Here is a 17,439-nt window from a genome sequence, read left to right on the forward strand (position 1 = left end):
ATGTTTTAAGATAAAACACAAATGAAGCCAGCCTGCTTTTTGAATCATTTATAAGGATAGAACAGAAAAATAATTGTACAAAACACCCTCAAGGATCTGTTTTTCTCCATCTCAAAGAAGACAGAATCACCTGGTTTCTTAATTATTTCTAATGCAGCACTGCAATATTACTGAAAGATTTATAAAAGACACTGTCAAGGTTTTTTTTCATATATTTTCTAGAAATATAATTTCCTTCCTTCCCTCTCTTTTACTGTGAAAAATCCTCACACAAGTATAAAAGTGAAACCTGAATCTCATCTAATAAATGTCAGTCTTCACTTTATGGTGCTGCTCTTTGAAGGATGGATGACTGAATGGATTTTGGAGCAGGAAGAAAGCATATGCCAAATTGTTTTTAACCTTGTAAATCCTTATGGTTATCTCTTTTAGTGTAGTCTTCAGAGAAAAACTTAAATGGAAAGCAGAAATTATATGAAAGACTCCCACTATAGAGCTGCAAAGTCTATAATGTCCTCAAGAAGGTAAGCTCTGTATTGAAACCTTAGGCCAAAAGGGGCAGAGTAAAACAGCACCCCTAAGGAAATAATCACAGTTCATTGGGACCTTCTTCTTTTTTTTTTTTTTTTTTACATCTATCTTAATCAAAAAGACAGAAAACAAAAATGTTATTTCTAATTAAACACTGAGCACAATCCACATTTGCTCCTACTCAAGATACTGTAAAAGAATTTACCATTTGTGACTTACTCATTTATATCAACTCACTTTCCCCACTTCTGAAAAAAAAAAAAAAAGAAAAGAAAATCATGTCTATTATTGATAGTATCAATCTACGTAGCTCCTTTTCCTTTAAAAAATTTTATTGACTGTGCTTCAAGCTCTTTTTATTTTGTCAGAAAAATCCATCAGGCAAAGGTACAAATGTGCCTTATAGGTTACCACTGAATCACAGGAGGCAGCAAAATTGATGATATATGTATCAAACTGAATGGTTACATTGAAAGGGGTGGTTACAATTCAGGGTCAAATAGTGTATTATCCTAAAATCTTGCACTTTAAATAGAAACTTATTGGACATTTTAATAGCTTTTTAAATTGAGGGATTTATCAAGTGCTTAAATTTTTAAGTATTTTTCTAACTTTCTTCAAATGAAACTTGTAAAGGATAAATGATGTTTATTTTAAAAAATGAATTACTTGTAAGCTTCCAGGATTAGTAACGCATAATGATACTAAAGATCAGTGTTTAAAACACTTAAAGTTATGATACTTTTAATTTTGTTTCATTTTTCCTTTATTCCCATATGCTTATTGGATTTATATAGCACATATCTTCTAAGGAACTTAGACTGCCTTAGGAGTTTATAGACTTAAGAGTATTATGACTGCACAATAGCAATTGTTTCCAACAGTAATATCTTTTGTCCAAAGAATATTCTGTTGTTATGTATTGGAGAATAGCAAGGAGTGGTGTGACAGAAAAGAGAGCAACAACAAATTGGGCAGTTCATGCAAAGGAAGAAGGCAGTTCGTGCAGAAGTTCATGCAAGAGGACGAAAAAGTAAGAAATCGTAACTTCACAAAAGCCATCCACCTAGCAGGTGAAAACAGCTTTGCTTTATCCTGGATCCTGCTTCAGTAAGTGGATGAGAAAAACTAGACTAATGAATCTGCTGCTTTCTTGGATCTTAGATAGAGCTCAGTTTTCAACTATTAGATTATCATATAATGAAGAAGAAATAATTCTTCTAAATAGACTAGAAGTATTACAATTGCTTTCCACAATATCAGCCGACTTTCTAGTGAAAGTCTATCAGTAGTTGATTTCTAAGATGGTGTGTGTGCCCTTATTTATTAGATGTTTTCACTATTTTTGGCAGGCTAATATCTTCATCATTCTTAGGAAATAATGGCAGCTAGCCAGCTTATGAATTCCTGGTGAACACTTAAAATGTTTAATGGAATATTAAGTACCATATATTTAACCTTTCCTCGGGTAATTAATTACAGGATCTGAAATATCTCCTATAAGTAATAAATACCATATTTCATAAAATGAGCCTTATGAAACTTAATATAGTTAAAACTTCATATTCTGACTACAGAGTCTAAACAAGGAAGATTCATAAATTTTTAGCCTAATTTTGAAAACTTCTCAATTTAACTCAAAGAAGGAATAGGCAAAGATCTCTAGAACCTAAAGGACTACAACCCTATATCCTTTATAAAAATATAGAAATGTACATTTTATTTCAAATATAAAACAGTATAGAACACTATCAATTTAATGAGAAATAAAGCCCGAAGACTTATTGATACAAGTTTACCTACACTGTATGTTAAACAATAATGGCTAAAGTCACTTTTTATAATAGCTTGGAGATTTATGGAATTCACTTTTAAACTTAATTGGCAAATAACAAACTGAAAAAAAGAAAATCTTGTCTATTACTGATAGTAGCAATTGGTTAGCCACTTGCTGCTTATTTACACCTAAATGTGATTTATTCTTCACAAGGGTGTATATACTAACACAGAGCTTAGATAAAATAAAAATATTCCCAAATTCTTAAATACTGAACTGAACACAACCTATGACAAGTTGAGACACTTGTTTATGGATATAGACATCTCTTCCTCAAATTCATATCCTGTCATGACAGTTTTTTAGACATACAAGCAGGATCTCTGATAAACTACTGACCATGTATGTCCCATTTTAAATGTTTTTTTTAAAGATATTCTCAAGAAAATCTAAGTCCCAATTTATATTATCATCTTAGGAAATTTTTTTTTAATTTACACTTTTAAATCTTTTATTTTAGAATATTGTGTTTTTAAGGTACTTCATTTCAAAACATTTGCATTGTATGTTTCATATTCTACTCTAAAAACCCACAGAACAATTTCATATAGAAAGTTTTATTAAGTAAGAAATTTCGTTCCATTCTAACAACTTAGCCTAGATAAAGCTCCAATCTGTGAGCTATCTATCATACAGAACCGTCCCCTCCTACCAACTTTATAATGCTCTTATAAAATTGTTTTCATGAATAGCATTAACTTTGGGACCAGGAGAAGTCTATTACATGAATATTCAAATTCTCTATTTAAATCCTGAAAGGATCCACCATCTCAAAACTATTTTCAAAGTCTATTTATTTGAGACACCACTCCACTTTCATTTTCAGCTATAACTAATACCTTAAATACCATCAGAACCAAGACCATTCAACATCATTGCCCCTAATCCTTTTTTTTTTTTTTCAAATAGCAAACTTGAACACAACTGTAATTCTTTTAAGAATCTTTATTGAAGTTTTTCTTAACAATTTAGTCTGTTGGACCTCAATGCAGTTTATAAAAAAACTTCAGTATAGTTTCATATAAACTGCAACCAAAAAAGTAATTCACTTTGTCAAAGAAGTTATCTGAAGTTGCAAGGTATTTTTTGTAATAGGTAGAACAGTAAAATGTAAGCATGCTCTCGGATGCAGGTGCTCCTGTGTACTACGGAGTTACTTTGAAGAGCTTGCTAAGATCTGCAGGCAGTTTATGGAATGCATTTATTTTCTCCACAATTTAGGTACATGAGAATCAAACTGATATTTATGAATAAAGTATTTTTCTCAAAAAAGTTGAGGCAGCTTTTGTTGAATGCTATCTGTGTGGGTACACTGGCTACACCTCGAACTGTACTAAGAGAAACAGACAGCCAGGAGTCCATGTCCATGCTGAAACTTGAAAAATTCCTCCACAAGTGTTGAGTTCCAAGAAAAGGGAGAGGATAAAACACTATGCACAGTTTTTCATCGTCTTACATTAACAAGACACACCAAGAAACTTCGCATAAGGAGGGAGCAAATTCCCTTCACGGCCTTCAGTCAAGGTCAGTGGTGTCCAGAGTGGAGGAGGGTGGAAGTGGAGCGAGCCTAGACGAAATAAAGCTTAAGTCTACGTCTCATGCATAGGTGCCCTTGTTCTGTCCCCGACTGTTTCTCAGACATCCGAATTGGAACTGAGGTTTGTTAACCTGGGGTCTGCATTGATTTCGTATCTGTAGTGATACCCTTCCATGTGATCCCTGCAGGCATCTCTGATGTTATGCATCCACTTCTTTATCCCCTTGCGGTTCAAATACAAAACCAGTAGGAAGATGGCGCCTATCAGGGCTAAGACAATACCTAGGAAGACATAAGAAGTCTGCAGGGATGGAGGGAGGATAGGGTCACAGTCCAGGTGGGAGCTGTTGAGTTCCAAGAGGGCCCGATTCCTCATTTTCTCCGGGAATGCACAGGTGAGCCCGGCTTTGCCCGGCACCACCTCTGTCTCCTTGAGCCAGGCCACCATGTCTGCCATGTGACAATCGCAGACCCAGGGGTTGTTGTCCAGGAAGACCCGGACGTGGGGCAGGCTCTGCAGCTCCGCCAGGGTGGCGTTGTGAAGGACCTTGAGGGCGTTGTCCTCCAGGTGGAGGCTCTCCAAGTGCGTCAGGTTGCGGAAGGACACGTAGGTGAGGCTCACCAGGGAGTTGTTGCGCAGGTCCAGGTGCCGGAGGCCGGGTAGCTGGGCCAGGACGTCGCGAGGCAAGTAGAGGAAGCGGTTGCCGGCCAGCTCCAGGCACTGCAGCCCGCGAAGCGCGCGGCCCGCTCGGAGGGCAGCCGCCACCATGCCCTCGAAGCTCCGGTTCTGCCGCCGGTCGTCGGGGGGCACGATGTGGTTCAGCATCAGCTCCACCAGGGGGCTGGGGCCCGAGCGGCTGGCGTCGCTGCCCGCGAAGGCGAAGGCGCTGAGGTTGCCCAGCGGGTTGTGGCTGAGGTCGAGCTGGCGCAGGCTGGGCAGGTGCTCGAAGGCGCCGGCGCACACCTCCCGCAGGCTGCTGCCGCTCAGGTTGAGCGCGGCCAGCTCGGCCAGCGGCGGCCGGCGGGCGAAGGCGCCGGGGGGCAGCACCGCCAGCTGGTTGCCCGTGAGGAAGAGGTTGCGCACGTAGGGGGGCAGGTCCGCGGGCACCTCGGTCAGGTTGCGGTTAACGCACTTGACCGTGCGCGCCGCCTCCGAGCACTCGCAAGGCTGGGGGCACTGGCCCGGCAGCGGGGGCGGGGCGGACGCCGCGGAGGCCGGCGGCGACGTGGAGGCGGCGGCGGAGGGCGCCCAGGAGGTGAGCGAGGACGAGGAGACCCAGCCCAGGAGCACCAGCGCCAGCCGCGCCAGCCGCAACCGCCCGTCCCCGGCGGCGGGGCCCCGGGAGCACCCCCCAGGCATCGCGGCGCGGCGCGGCGCTCCCCGGAGCTGGGCTGGGACGGCGCCCGCTCCGAAGGCTCGGGGCTGGGGCCGGAGGGCGCGCGCCGGCCCGAAGCGGCAGGAGAAAACTTTCCTCGCGTGGGAGCGCAGGAGGGAGGGACCCCGAGTCACCCGGCGCCCCCTGCCGGGGTCGGCTCCCCGCCCCTGCCCTCTCCAGAAAGTACGCACGGCGGGCGCGTCGGGGCTCTCGGCTCGGCGCTCCTCCTCCTCCCGCTCGTCTTCCAGCCGCCGCCCCGGGGGCACCTCCCGGCCTCTCTAGTTGGCGCCGCACGCTCGGTCTGCTCCGGGACCTGGGGCAGGCGGGAGAGAGGCGTGAGGCGTGAGGCGCGGCGGCGGCCGCAGCTCCCCCGAGCGCGGGACCCGGGCTCTCCCAGCCAAGTCGCCCCACTCGGTCCCCAGCACCTCCCCGCGAAAGCCCGTCCGGGTCCCCCCCCCCCCCGGTTCCACGCACATGCTTACCCGGGAGAGGGGTGCGCGTCCCGGGGCACCCAGCGTAAAGCCTTCCTTCTGCCCAGGCCCACACTGCATATATATACACACACCCCCTTCCAGCCGCCCGCCGCCCCCCCCCCCAGGTCTAACTTCTCGCTAAATCCCCAGCGCCTTCCCGACCAAACTTCCCACTCTCCCAGCTCCTGCCCCCGCCGCCCCCGCCGGCGACCCGCCTTCCGGGGTCTCCGCCCCCGCCCCCGCCCCCGCCCGGACCTCTCCTCCCCGGTCCAGGTTTGGAGGAGAGGGAAGTTTCAGGTTACAGGAGTCTTTTGATCTCTTTTGGTACCTTCCCGGATTAGCAGGAAGTGGAGGACCCAGCAGCTGTCGCCGCCCCCTCCTCCCTCCCCCCTCCCTCTCCCCCTCCCCCCTCCCCGGGCCGCGCCCCCGCTAGCCCCTCGGATCCCGGAGGGGGGTTCGAGTCCGCTCGGAGGAGGAGGGGAGACGCCGCGAACAAAGCGGCCGTGGGACCCCGGAGCTACCTACTCTCCCTGCAGAGGACGGGGGTGCCCGCGCCGCCCGGGGTGCGCCTCCGCCGCGGGCTCCCCGCCGCCCGCCTCCGAAGACCACGCCGTCCGCCCCGAGTCTCGGCGACTTCTCCGCTCGGCGCGGCGCTGCGGGCGCCGACTCTCCTCGCACCCCAGCCCCTGGCCCAACCTCCGCAGCTGGGAAAAACCAAGCCGGGGGGCGGGGGAGGGCCGGGCCTGCCGGAGGCGTTTCCCCCCGCGCCGCCCACCCGCCAGCGCGCAGCAGGGGGGTTGAAGGAAGGACTCTGGGGTGGAGGGGGGCACCTGGGCCGCGCGCTTCCTCCTGGTGAAAATTAACGAGGAATGTGTCGGAAAAGGTGAGGGGATCCCTCTCTCCCCCCCCTCCCCTGTATCCTTTGGTGGTTCCTCATTTTGCCTACTGTATTTACCTTGGACACGAAGAAAACCGCGGGTGAATCTCGTGGAGTTCACCCTGATTTTAGGGACCTAGGGCCGCAAGGAGATAGATTTAGGGGTGACAGCGCAACGCGAAGCCGCGACATCAAGAAAAGAGCAGAAAAGCTACAGCGGCGGCAGCAAAACGCCCAGCAAGCTGCAAGGGAGCTTCAGAAAGTCTCCCACCAAAGTGCTGCTTACATGCCTACTTGAGGTTTAGGTGTAATTATGCGTCCCCACCTGTCCCGTCCTGCCTAACCCCCCCCCCCCACTTCTTGGATAGTCACGGAACTTCAGAACGGAGAGAGCCAACTTTAAAGGGGTGGGGGAGGATCGGGGGAGACAAGATTCGTTCTTGATTCATTGCCTTTTTTTCTCCCCAAATTAAAAGCAGAGGGAGAAAACAGCAGCCAAAGCATCCTAGAAAGAAAAGGCAAATAGCAATGACTTGAGTCACCCAGGAAAGCGGATGTGGCCCCGGTGTGTCAGCGCAAGTTACTTAAACTGGGAGAGCCCACGCGGCGGAATGGGGGATGGAAAGTGGCCGCTCTTAGAGGACAGAAGTGTGGTCCAGAAGTCTATCCTTCCAGGGGTGCCTGGCCAGAAGGGGGGAGTGGAGAGGATGGAGTCGGGGGAAGGGACAGATTGACTCTACCTGGAGGAGCAGATACATCGGAGGGCTTTAGGGTCCTGAAGGCTCCACCCTTGCTCTCTCAAGGACTCTGTATTCCCAGAATTTTCCTGAGAGGGTGAGAAGGTGCTGGTAGTCCCAGGTTCTTCATTTGAGAGGGAGAATGGCAATTAAAGGAAATAGTTGGGAAAATTAAGTTCTGGAAGGTAATATAAAAAGGAGCAAATAAGGAATGCTGAAGTTTGTGCCTTTGATATGTCCCTGTAGCGTGAAGAAATGCCCCAACCCTCAAGCTGATTCCTGATTACTTTTTAGAAAGAGATAGTCTGCAGAGTCAACAGCAAAAAACGGCCCAGACAAGACCTAGAGGGGTTGGAGTCTGCCGAGATTTGTACAAAAAGCCAGCCTTGCTAATTGGTATCTTCAGGGTTATCTAAGTTTTTTTTTCCCCTCTTATTTTTAAGTGTTTTGCAACAAGAATGTGAAACACTTTGAACAAAGAATCTCAAAAGCTATCTTCATGTTCTGTATCCAGACTGTAGTAGCGGTTACATAATTCTATATGGGTTAAAATTAATTAAATTTTATACACCAAAGAATTGATTTTACTGTATGATAATTTTTAAAACAAAATTAATTACTCAGGGGGGAAATTGTAGCAATGCTTTGGCGTGGTATGAACTCTGGTTCTGATCCAAAATGCAAGTACTCAAGGAGAATGAGAAGCACTTTAGAATTGGGAAAGGTAAAAAAAAAGAAAAAAAAAGAATTGGGAAAGGTGATACATATTTCTCATCTAATACTCAAATCAACTTGGCAATATCGATGTCATTAGTACTCCTGTCTGCTTATTGATGTTGTTACTCTGTTTTACAAATGAAAAAACTGGGGTTCTAGGCCAGTAATAACTAGCATGGACTGAGTGGTATTTCCCTAGCTAAGCCTTGTGATCGCTTTAAAGAAATTATGTCTTATACTCATCGTGGCAGTATTCAGGTAGGTCCTCTTACTCCAGTTGTACAGACAAGAAAATTGAGGCAAAAATAAATTATGTAATTTGTTTGGATGAGTGGTGGATACGGGGCCCAGAGTCGTCTGCCTCGCCTACATACCCCACACTCCAACTCTAGCAAGATTAAGGAGTTTGTGCCGTCCTGCTCAGCTACACTTTGACAGAACCAAAGCCTCACCCTGGTTCTCTTTCCCCTTTTCTCCTTATTGCTCCCTGCAGCTGGCAGTTGGCTATGGCTGCTAAATTAGGACCCAGAAACTTGGGACCATCTCTAGCTCCCTCATTGACTATTTGCCTTTGTATACCTCTGTTTCTTATTCTGTAAAATAGAACCACTAATAAAACTTTAAGGTATTTGCATTAGAATTGAGATAATATATGTAACACACTTAGCAAAATTGCCTGTTATTATTGTGCCCTCCTGAATTAGTCTCCCTCTCAGGATTTATTGTGCAACTATATATCTTTAAGTATGCTAATGACAAAAGTATAAAGATGAATAGTTTATGGTCCTCTTACAGTAGAATTGCCAGAATTAGCAAACAAAACAAATACAGGGCATCCAGTTAAATTTGAATTTCAGATAAATAATGAATAATTTTTCAGTATAAGTATGTCCTACATAGTATTTGGGATGTATTTAATAGTAAAAAAAAAAAAAATCCATTGTTTACTTGAAATTCTAATTTAACTGGGCATACCCTTATTTGATCTGACAGCCAGGGAACTTGTACCCTGGTGGAAGAAACAGTCACAGAAACTAAAGCTTTCAATGTACAACATTGACTGCAATTTGTTGTGTATCTTTCCAGTCTCCTCTCTTGTATATATTTTAATTGTTTCTGCTATTTTTATATGAATGGGATCATAGTGTATGTATTATTCATAAATTTTCTTATTTTAGGACATTCATATATCATTCTATGTCCATACATATAGGTTTGCTTTCTTCTTTTTTAAAGATTGCAAAATATTCCGTGCTTTGAATTGTTATACCACATTTTTTAAATCGCCTTATTGAAAGACATTTAGATCAGTAACTGAACTGCTTTTTAAAGAAGTTTCCTTCAAGTGAGAAAAGCTTAGTATGATCCATTATATTTGGATTGTCTTAAGCATTTAATTATCTTAAATTATCATATTTGCCTTACTCCTGACAGCTTGAAAAATTTTTGTGTGAGATGCTATTTCCATGCTCTAGAGGAGGACAGAAGATTTCAGAGCACATTTGTTCCCCATTTATTCTTTCATTCCAAAATGAAATAAAAGGAGGATCTGAATGTCCTAATGGAGAAGAACCAATTTAGTGTATTTCAATAGGTCACTTTGTAGCCTCCAGGAAAATGTCTCTGTACTATCATTTATTTAGATTGTCTCTACAAGATCTACTTTTCTTCTAATGACCCAAAGGAAAGTCATTAATAAATTGCTGAAATATAGTTGTTAAGTCCTAGGAAGGCAAGGAATAATGTAGTATTAAAAAAAAAAAAAAAAAAAAGGATGATTGATTATGGCCACCCTCAGGAGGCAGAGGGAAGCCAAGTAATTCAACATGGACAAACATCAACATAATTTAAGACCACTTAATTTTGGTCTCTGCTTTAAATTAGCAAAATAACTGATAAAAGTAAATAATCTCAAATCTGAAAAATAATCTAAAGCAAAATCAAGTATTGGTGAATAACATCAAGCACATATGTCATAAAACCATGAATCAATACTTTAAACCACAACAAACAACAAAGATATGGGCTTCTTGTCTAAGATATATAAATTAGGTAAATTAAGTAAAAAATTAAACTAAAGCTAAATTAAGTAAATTATGTAAAGCTAAATAAATTAAGTAAATTATAAACTTGGGTTGGGTCAAAAAGGACATTTTTTTCATGAGTCCCTACAGTGGGGTTTGGAGCTAGTAAAAGAAAAATATAACAAAGATGTTTCCAAATGTATTGGAGTTTAAATAAATACTAAAGAAAGAACAAGGTAGAGTGCCATAGTTGGTGGAGAGGTTAAACTGGATGGAACTATGTGACTCTTCAAGGAAAAATATTGAAAGATAAATATATGGTAATCTGCAGAACTCCAAATAGCTAATATTAGAAGCTCATTCAACTCTGAAAGTGTTTAACTTTTTAAGACTTTTCCATATGGCCTCTACCTCATTGATGTTCTTGAGGTGCAAAGGTAGAGAGCATAAAAATCCCTACTGTCAGATTAAATTCACAGTCTAGTGGCAGAGGCTGACTATCTAACAGTAAGCATGAGGAGAGATTGTCTGGAGAAAGCTTCACTGTAGAAGCAATGCTTGAATAACTTTTTGAATTATTAGTAAGAACTCAGAGACCACAGATGGGCAAGTTGGTAGAAAGACTCAGAGAACTCGTTCAGATCTAGAGAATACATGGGGAAGAGCACAGCACATGTTGGAGGGTGTACAAGGTCAAATTTGAAATACAGTGGGATCAGATTGCTGTTTTCTTTTCTAAAAAGTTTGACTTCATCCCTTATGGTTGGGGAGCCTCTGACCATATTCAGCTAGGAAATGACAGGACCAGATGTGCATTTTAGGAAGATCGCTTTTGCTATCTGTTTGAAAGGTGAAATATGGGCAGAAAAGACTAAGGACAGGGAGAGAAGTTGAGAGATCCAAGTGCTAGTTGTTGCAGAACCTAACTAAAGTAGTGGTAAAAGATTAGCAAGGCAGGAACAGGTTACATAGACCAGTGGTTCTCAACAGAGTGACACTGCCCCTGGTGGACACTTTGAATACTTGTGGAGGCATTTTTTTCTGGCTGTCCCTATGATTGACATTTAGTGTGTAGAGGCCAGGGATAATATGCAATGAAAAGTTGTTCTGCTACCTACATGGCATTCCAATATCCACCTAGACATTCTTGTAGATGAAAAACCAGATTATAATTATCTCAGCCTAGAAACAACTCCATTTTACATTGAAACTGCAAGTATTTATAGTTATATTGTTTTGTTTGGAACTTTACAAAATTTTATTTCTGACAGCTATGCCACTCATGCTATTTGAATCTCTAATACAACCTACAGTATCAGTTTGCATTTGTAGTTATTGCATCCACGGTGATCTTACTTCAAAATGTCTAATACAAAGAAAAATTATTTTCACTATTTATTTGAATATTGGTCTACTTTCTCTTAATATCAGCCTGTTTATAAATAGGTGGAAGTATATTACCACATTAGGTCTTCTAATATAGTTATGCCCAAACATTTATAGGTTAATATTATTTAATATTTAATTATTCTCCTTTATATTATATTATAGTATATACTTAAAATTTATGTGTGAAGGTAAATTTTATGTAAAGAGGGGTTTCATAAAATACTGGTTTTAAAAAGGAAATACAAGTTTTAAAAATAACCTATACAGATATTTGAGAGCTAGAATCTATAAGTTGTGGCGACTTACTCAGTATGGAGGTAGGAATACAGACCTTTATCATTCGAAAAATTATAACATTTTAAATAATTTCAATATTTTCAGTGATGTCCAGGAGAAATCCTAATAATTCTAGAATGAAGAGTCAAATTTGGCTGTAACAAGCTGAAAAATAGCTAAAGAATAGAATAGTGAATTTTGTTTAAAGAAAAATCTACCTTATTTGGTTGAAATTATTTTTTTCAAAGGAAATTCTGATAAATATTTAAATCAGTGATATTACCTAATACTCTTTTTCTAATGTTAAGTAATTCAACTTTGAAAGTGACATTGAAGCTTTTCCATTTCTCTAGTTCTTGCCCAAACTGGGTTCTAAACCAAAACGGGAATTCAGTCAAGAAATGGGAGCAGTTGTAATTGTATCCACCATCCAAATTCAATTAATTTCAATTAAATTTAATACAGTTCAATAAATGTTTATTAATGTGCTTTTTATTGTGGTACTTACTTTGTCTTCCAAACAGAACCACCTCCAAAGTCAGAAATTCTCCTTTAAAAAATGTCAAATCCTGACACATTGACAGGCAATCTATTGCATGTCCATGGCAGAGGTTCAGCAGACAGACCTAGGCCAAAACCTGACTACAGGACCCAAGCCTCTCTAATGTATTTTATAAGTCTTACTCAGTGAGCTAAAATACATAGGTTAATAAGTTGCCTGCTAGAACTGCTTGAAATATTTGAGGCCAATAAGTGAATATGTATCAGATTCAGTTTAGATCCTGATATAAAAGCCCAAGAAGAGAGAACTAAATATATTATGTATTTTGGAATAGAGATTTATCACATCACCTTGGCAGTGAAAATAAAAATGGAAGTCAAGAGTTTAACTACCGAGACAAAATCAAACCAAGGTCAGTCATATGGCTTGAGCAGTGTGGATGATAGTAGCATAAAGGAGTTGGTACTGAGTGCATGCCAAAGGATGCCTGTACTGAACTTGAACAAAACCTTTTGGAAGGTTGTGTAGCATCATGAAGTACTTGACCCCAAGAACACTGATGTGATGACATTTATGAAGGGATGATCCTCAAAATTGTTTAGCAATCAGAATGGTGCATGCAAACATGGACTAATAAGTGTTTAATAATCAGACAGGGTGCCAATAGGACTTTGTTGGTACAAGTTGCCTGAATGTAAACGTATATAGAATATATAACTATAGGTAGGCAGGTAGGTGATAGATAGATAGATAGATGATAGATAGATAGATAATAGAGTTTTCTGATAATATCAACTACACACCACAGTACGGGCTGACACTCTAAAATTGTTCCATAATTTCTAAGCTTTACCATAGGAACTGGAAGATTTTTTAAAATAAGAAAATAACCAGTAGTTATTATGAATAAGCTGAATTTATTTGTAACTTATTAGATAAATAATTTTGAAGTGTATGATGAGTGCTTCTAGGCACTGTACTGAGAACTAAGAATGCAATGGTGAATAAAAGAGGCAGGGGCCCTGTTTTCATGAAAACTTATTGTTTCCACAAGTTTATTAAATCAATTATCTGAAGTGTGGGAAATCTAGTTTTCTTTTTGAATTGAATGTAAATATTTTGTTATTAAATATAGAAAACACAGTATAACAAAAATCTGTGTAGTTACTGCTCAGCTTTACAAATTCTAACATTTGGTTTCTTTTTCGATTTTTTTTTTTAACATTTTATTTATTTATTCATGAGAGACACAGAGAGAGAGAGGCAGAGACACAGACAGAGGGAGAAGCAGGCTCCATGCAGGGAACCCGATGTGGGACTCAATCCCGGGTCTCTAGGATCAGGCCCTGGGCTGAAGGCGGTGCTAAACCGCTGAGCCACCAGGGCTGCCCTCTTTTTCAATTTTCTTTTGCATATAATTAAAGCACCTAACTTGGTAAGTTTTGACTTATGTGTACCCTTGAATAAAGAAAATGAACATATTTATCACCCTCAAAAGTTTCCTCATGACCTTTAATAATCACTCCATCTACATATTACCTCTACCCAAATTCATCCCCATGCAACCATTGATTTCATTTCTATCACTATAGATTAGTTTGAATTTTCTTGAATTTTATATAAATGGAATCACATAGTATGATAACATCCATGTTGTTTTGAGTATCAGTAATTCATTCTTTTTTTTTAACTGAGTAGTATTTTATGGTATGAATATAGGATATTTTGTTTATCCCTTTACTTGTTGATGGATATTAGTTTTGCTTCCAGTTTGGGGCTATCATACATAAGGCTCTGATAAACAATCATGTTCAAATCTTTGTGTGGATACATGCTTTCATTTCACCTGGGTAAATTACAAAAGATGGAATGGTTAAGTCATATGGCAAATTTATTTTTAACTTTTTCAGGAATTGCCAGACTGTTTTCCAGAGTGGTTATATTATTTTATATTACCTCTAGCAGTGAAGATTTCCAGTTGGTCCACATCTTTCTAACACTTGACGTGGCTAAACTTTTTAATTTTAGATATTCTAAAAAGTATGTAGTAGTATCTCATTTTGCTTTTCATTGGTCAGTGATAGTGAGCACCTTTTGATGTTCTTATTTGCCACCTGTGTTATCTTCGTTCATGAAGTGTCTGATCAATTCATTTGTCCATTTTCTAACTGGGGCTGTTTGTTTTCATGGAATTTTTGTTTTTAAAAAAATATTTGTTTATTTATTTATTTGAGGGAGAGAGTGCATGAGGAGGAGCAGAGGGAGAAGGAAAGAGAATCTCAAGCAGAAGTGGAACATGGAGTCAGATTGGGGCTCCATCCCATCCATGACCCTGAGATCATGATCTGAGCCAAAATCAAGAGTCCAACACTTAATTGATTAAACCACCCAGAAGCCCCATGGGACTGAGTTTTAATTAAGAGTTCTTTATATATATATTCTAGCTATTAAGAAATAATAATAAACTAGAACTATGCAACTAGACAAATACTGCTGAAACTCATAATTTAAGAGAAAAGTAAAGAATCCCAGAATCATTTAAGCAAAAAACTGGCATTTGTGAAGGAAGAAAAACTGAACTTATTTCAGAATTTTTTTCTGCTCTAACAATTGCTAGAAGAATTCAGAGCACAAGGAATACCCTGAATTTAAAAAAATAATTTATTTTATTTTTTATTTCTTTACAGATTTATTTATTTATGTATTTATTCATGAGAGACACAGGGAGAGGGAGAAGCAGGCTCCATGCAGGGAACCTGACATAGGACTTGATCCTAGGTTTCCAGGATCACACCCTGGGCCGAAGCTGGTGCTAAACTGCTGAGCCACCCGGGCTGCCCTCAATTTATTTTTTAACATACATAATTCATTTAAACAGTTGAAAATTAAAAAGTAACAAAAAGGTATACAAGGGAAATTCTCTTTCCACTCCTCCTGTCCTTCAGCTATCTGGTTAACCTTTCTATAGGCAACTAACTTTTATCAGCTTTTCTTGTGCATCCTTCTAGTCATGTGCATATTATGCAAATTTATTTTCACAAATGATTGACTACTTCACCGTGTTCTGTATTTAATTTAATTGAACCATAAGTGTCAGAGACTATTTCTTATTACTATAATATAGAACTCTTTTGTGGATAGATGGTATCCATTGCAGTGTATTAGCTATCTATAGCTGTGTAATAAACCATCTCAAAACTCAGTGCCTTGAAACAATTCTTTATGTGTATAGTGTATGCACCTGCAGGATTGTATAATCTGAGTTGGAGTTGGTTGGCAAACTCTGCTAATCTGGGTTTACTCCTGCTTCTAGAAATTGACTGATATGCCCTACTCTAGGCTGGGCCTGACTGAGATGCCTATTTGAACACAGTTCTTCTCCAAATGCCTATGACCTTCCTCCTAAGATGAATGGAGTAGCCGAGGCATGTTCTTCTCTTGACAACTATAGAAGCACAATAGAAGGGAAGCCTAAACCAGGTAAGTCCTTTTCCAAATATTGCCGGCATCACATCTGTCAACATGCTATCAGCCAAAGCAAATCATGTGCTAAGGCTAAAGAGCAGGGAACTACATCCACAGTAGAAGAGCACTACAAAATGATACAGTAAAAGGCTCGTACAGAGGAAAATCTGAAGAAATGGAGCTAGTGTGCAATTTACCACAAACCGATGTGACATAATTTATTTAAACAACCTCATATTAGAAGGTTTTCTGCTTTTTGCTATTACAAGGAGTGCAGCAATGATTAATGAGTATATATATATATACATTATCTTTCACATTTGCCAGTATATCTCTAGGGTAAATCCTTAGAATATGAATATGGGCTTTTGTGATTTTGATAGGTACTGTCAAAGCACCATTCAGAGATTATTGTAACAATTTATATCTTCACCAATAATGTTGGGACTGTGTTATCATTTTTTCATTCCTGCCAACCTTGCACATGAAAATGTAATATTTGTATAGCTCTAATTTGTATTTTTTTAATTATAAGTGAGGTTGACAATCTATATGCTTAAAAATCACAAATATTTATTTTTTAAATCTGTATGTTCATATGTTTTGCCCATATTGTTCGGATTTTTTTCTTTTTCTAATTGATTTGTATAAATTGAAGAAATTAGCACTTTATTTTTTAAATTAAGAGCCCTCAAAAACAATAGCTCCTCTTAATTAAGAACACCAAACAGAATCATAGGCCAGCTGGTTCACAGAGAGAGTCAGTGAAAGAGCAAAGAAGAAACCCAACCCCCCCAAGGTCAAAACACAGATACTGACCTCAAACACTACCCCTGCTTGAATTTGTTAATTTATGCCTTAATCATCTCAGATTGCCATAATAAAATATCATAAATTAGGTGACTTAACCAATATGAATTTATTTCTCATGGTTCTAGAGTTTGGGAAGTCTAAGATCAAGGTGTTGTCAGGGTAGGTTACATGCTGAGGCCTCATATCTTGGCTTGTAGGTAACAACCATCTCTGTATGTCCACATGACCTTTTCTTTGTTTACAGGCAGAGAGGAAACTCTTCTTCTAAGGACATTAATATTATCATGGACATTATCATCAATGGCTCACCTCCTAATACTATCACATTGAGGCTTCAACATGTGAATTTGTTGGAGGGTGGATGCAACCCCCCATAACATTTAGTTAAAATGTTATTATATAAAGAAAAGAATTCATTTTAATTATAAAAGGTAGTATAAATGCATGTCTCTTATTTTTCTTAACTGATTTAAAACACAATTGTATAAAATACCATGTATACAATTATATGATTAGATAAGAACATATAGAAATATATTTGCCGGGATCCCTGGGTGGCGCAGCGGTTTGGTGCCTGCCTTTGGCCCAGGGCGCGATCCTGGAGACCCGGGATCGAATCCCACGTCGGGCTCCCAGTGCATGGAGCCTGCTTCTCCCTCTGCCTGTGTCTCTGCCTCTCTCTCTCTCTCTGTGACTATCATAAATAAATTAATTAATTAATTAAAAAATATATATATTTGCCAACAATAGTACAAAGAAGGGTAATGTTAACAAAGTCTTATTGGGCTAAGAAAATGACACTTGATGGTAACTTGAATCCATGGAACATATGCAGAGAACCAAAAAGAGTAAATAAGGTTAATAAAACAAACTCTGTAAATATAA

The 17,439-nt window shown here is 40.3% G+C and overlaps 1 protein-coding gene and 1 long non-coding RNA gene across 5 annotated transcripts; one reads left to right on the plus strand and one right to left on the minus strand.

Annotated features, from left to right (window-relative positions):
* Positions 1 to 3,298: 3,298 nt before the first annotated feature.
* TPBG (trophoblast glycoprotein) lies at positions 3,299 to 6,460 on the minus strand. Of its 4 annotated transcripts, none has more exons than XM_072832238.1 (2): positions 6,280 to 6,460; positions 3,299 to 5,594 (listed from the first exon to the last, which is right to left on the minus strand). In XM_072832238.1, the coding sequence occupies exon 2, from the start codon at positions 5,263 to 5,265 to the stop codon at positions 4,003 to 4,005; it is 1,263 nt and encodes a 420-aa protein (XP_072688339.1). In that variant the 5' UTR covers positions 5,266 to 5,594; positions 6,280 to 6,460; the 3' UTR covers positions 3,299 to 4,002. The 4 variants fall into 4 exon arrangements, with proteins under 4 accessions (XP_072688339.1, XP_072688340.1, XP_072688342.1 ...); XM_072832239.1 differs by having other exon boundaries at positions 6,276 to 6,460; XM_072832241.1 differs by lacking the exon at positions 6,280 to 6,460 and adding an exon at positions 6,010 to 6,107.
* LOC140636710 (uncharacterized) lies at positions 6,196 to 17,439 on the plus strand. Its single transcript, XR_012033915.1, has 3 exons — positions 6,196 to 6,637; positions 15,590 to 15,756; positions 16,799 to 17,439. It is a non-coding gene; the product is annotated as an uncharacterized lncRNA (long non-coding RNA).

This window comes from Canis lupus, chromosome 7 (genome assembly GCF_048164855.1).
Source record: "Canis lupus baileyi chromosome 7, mCanLup2.hap1, whole genome shotgun sequence".
NCBI classification, from domain to species: Eukaryota; Metazoa; Chordata; class Mammalia; order Carnivora; family Canidae; genus Canis; species Canis lupus.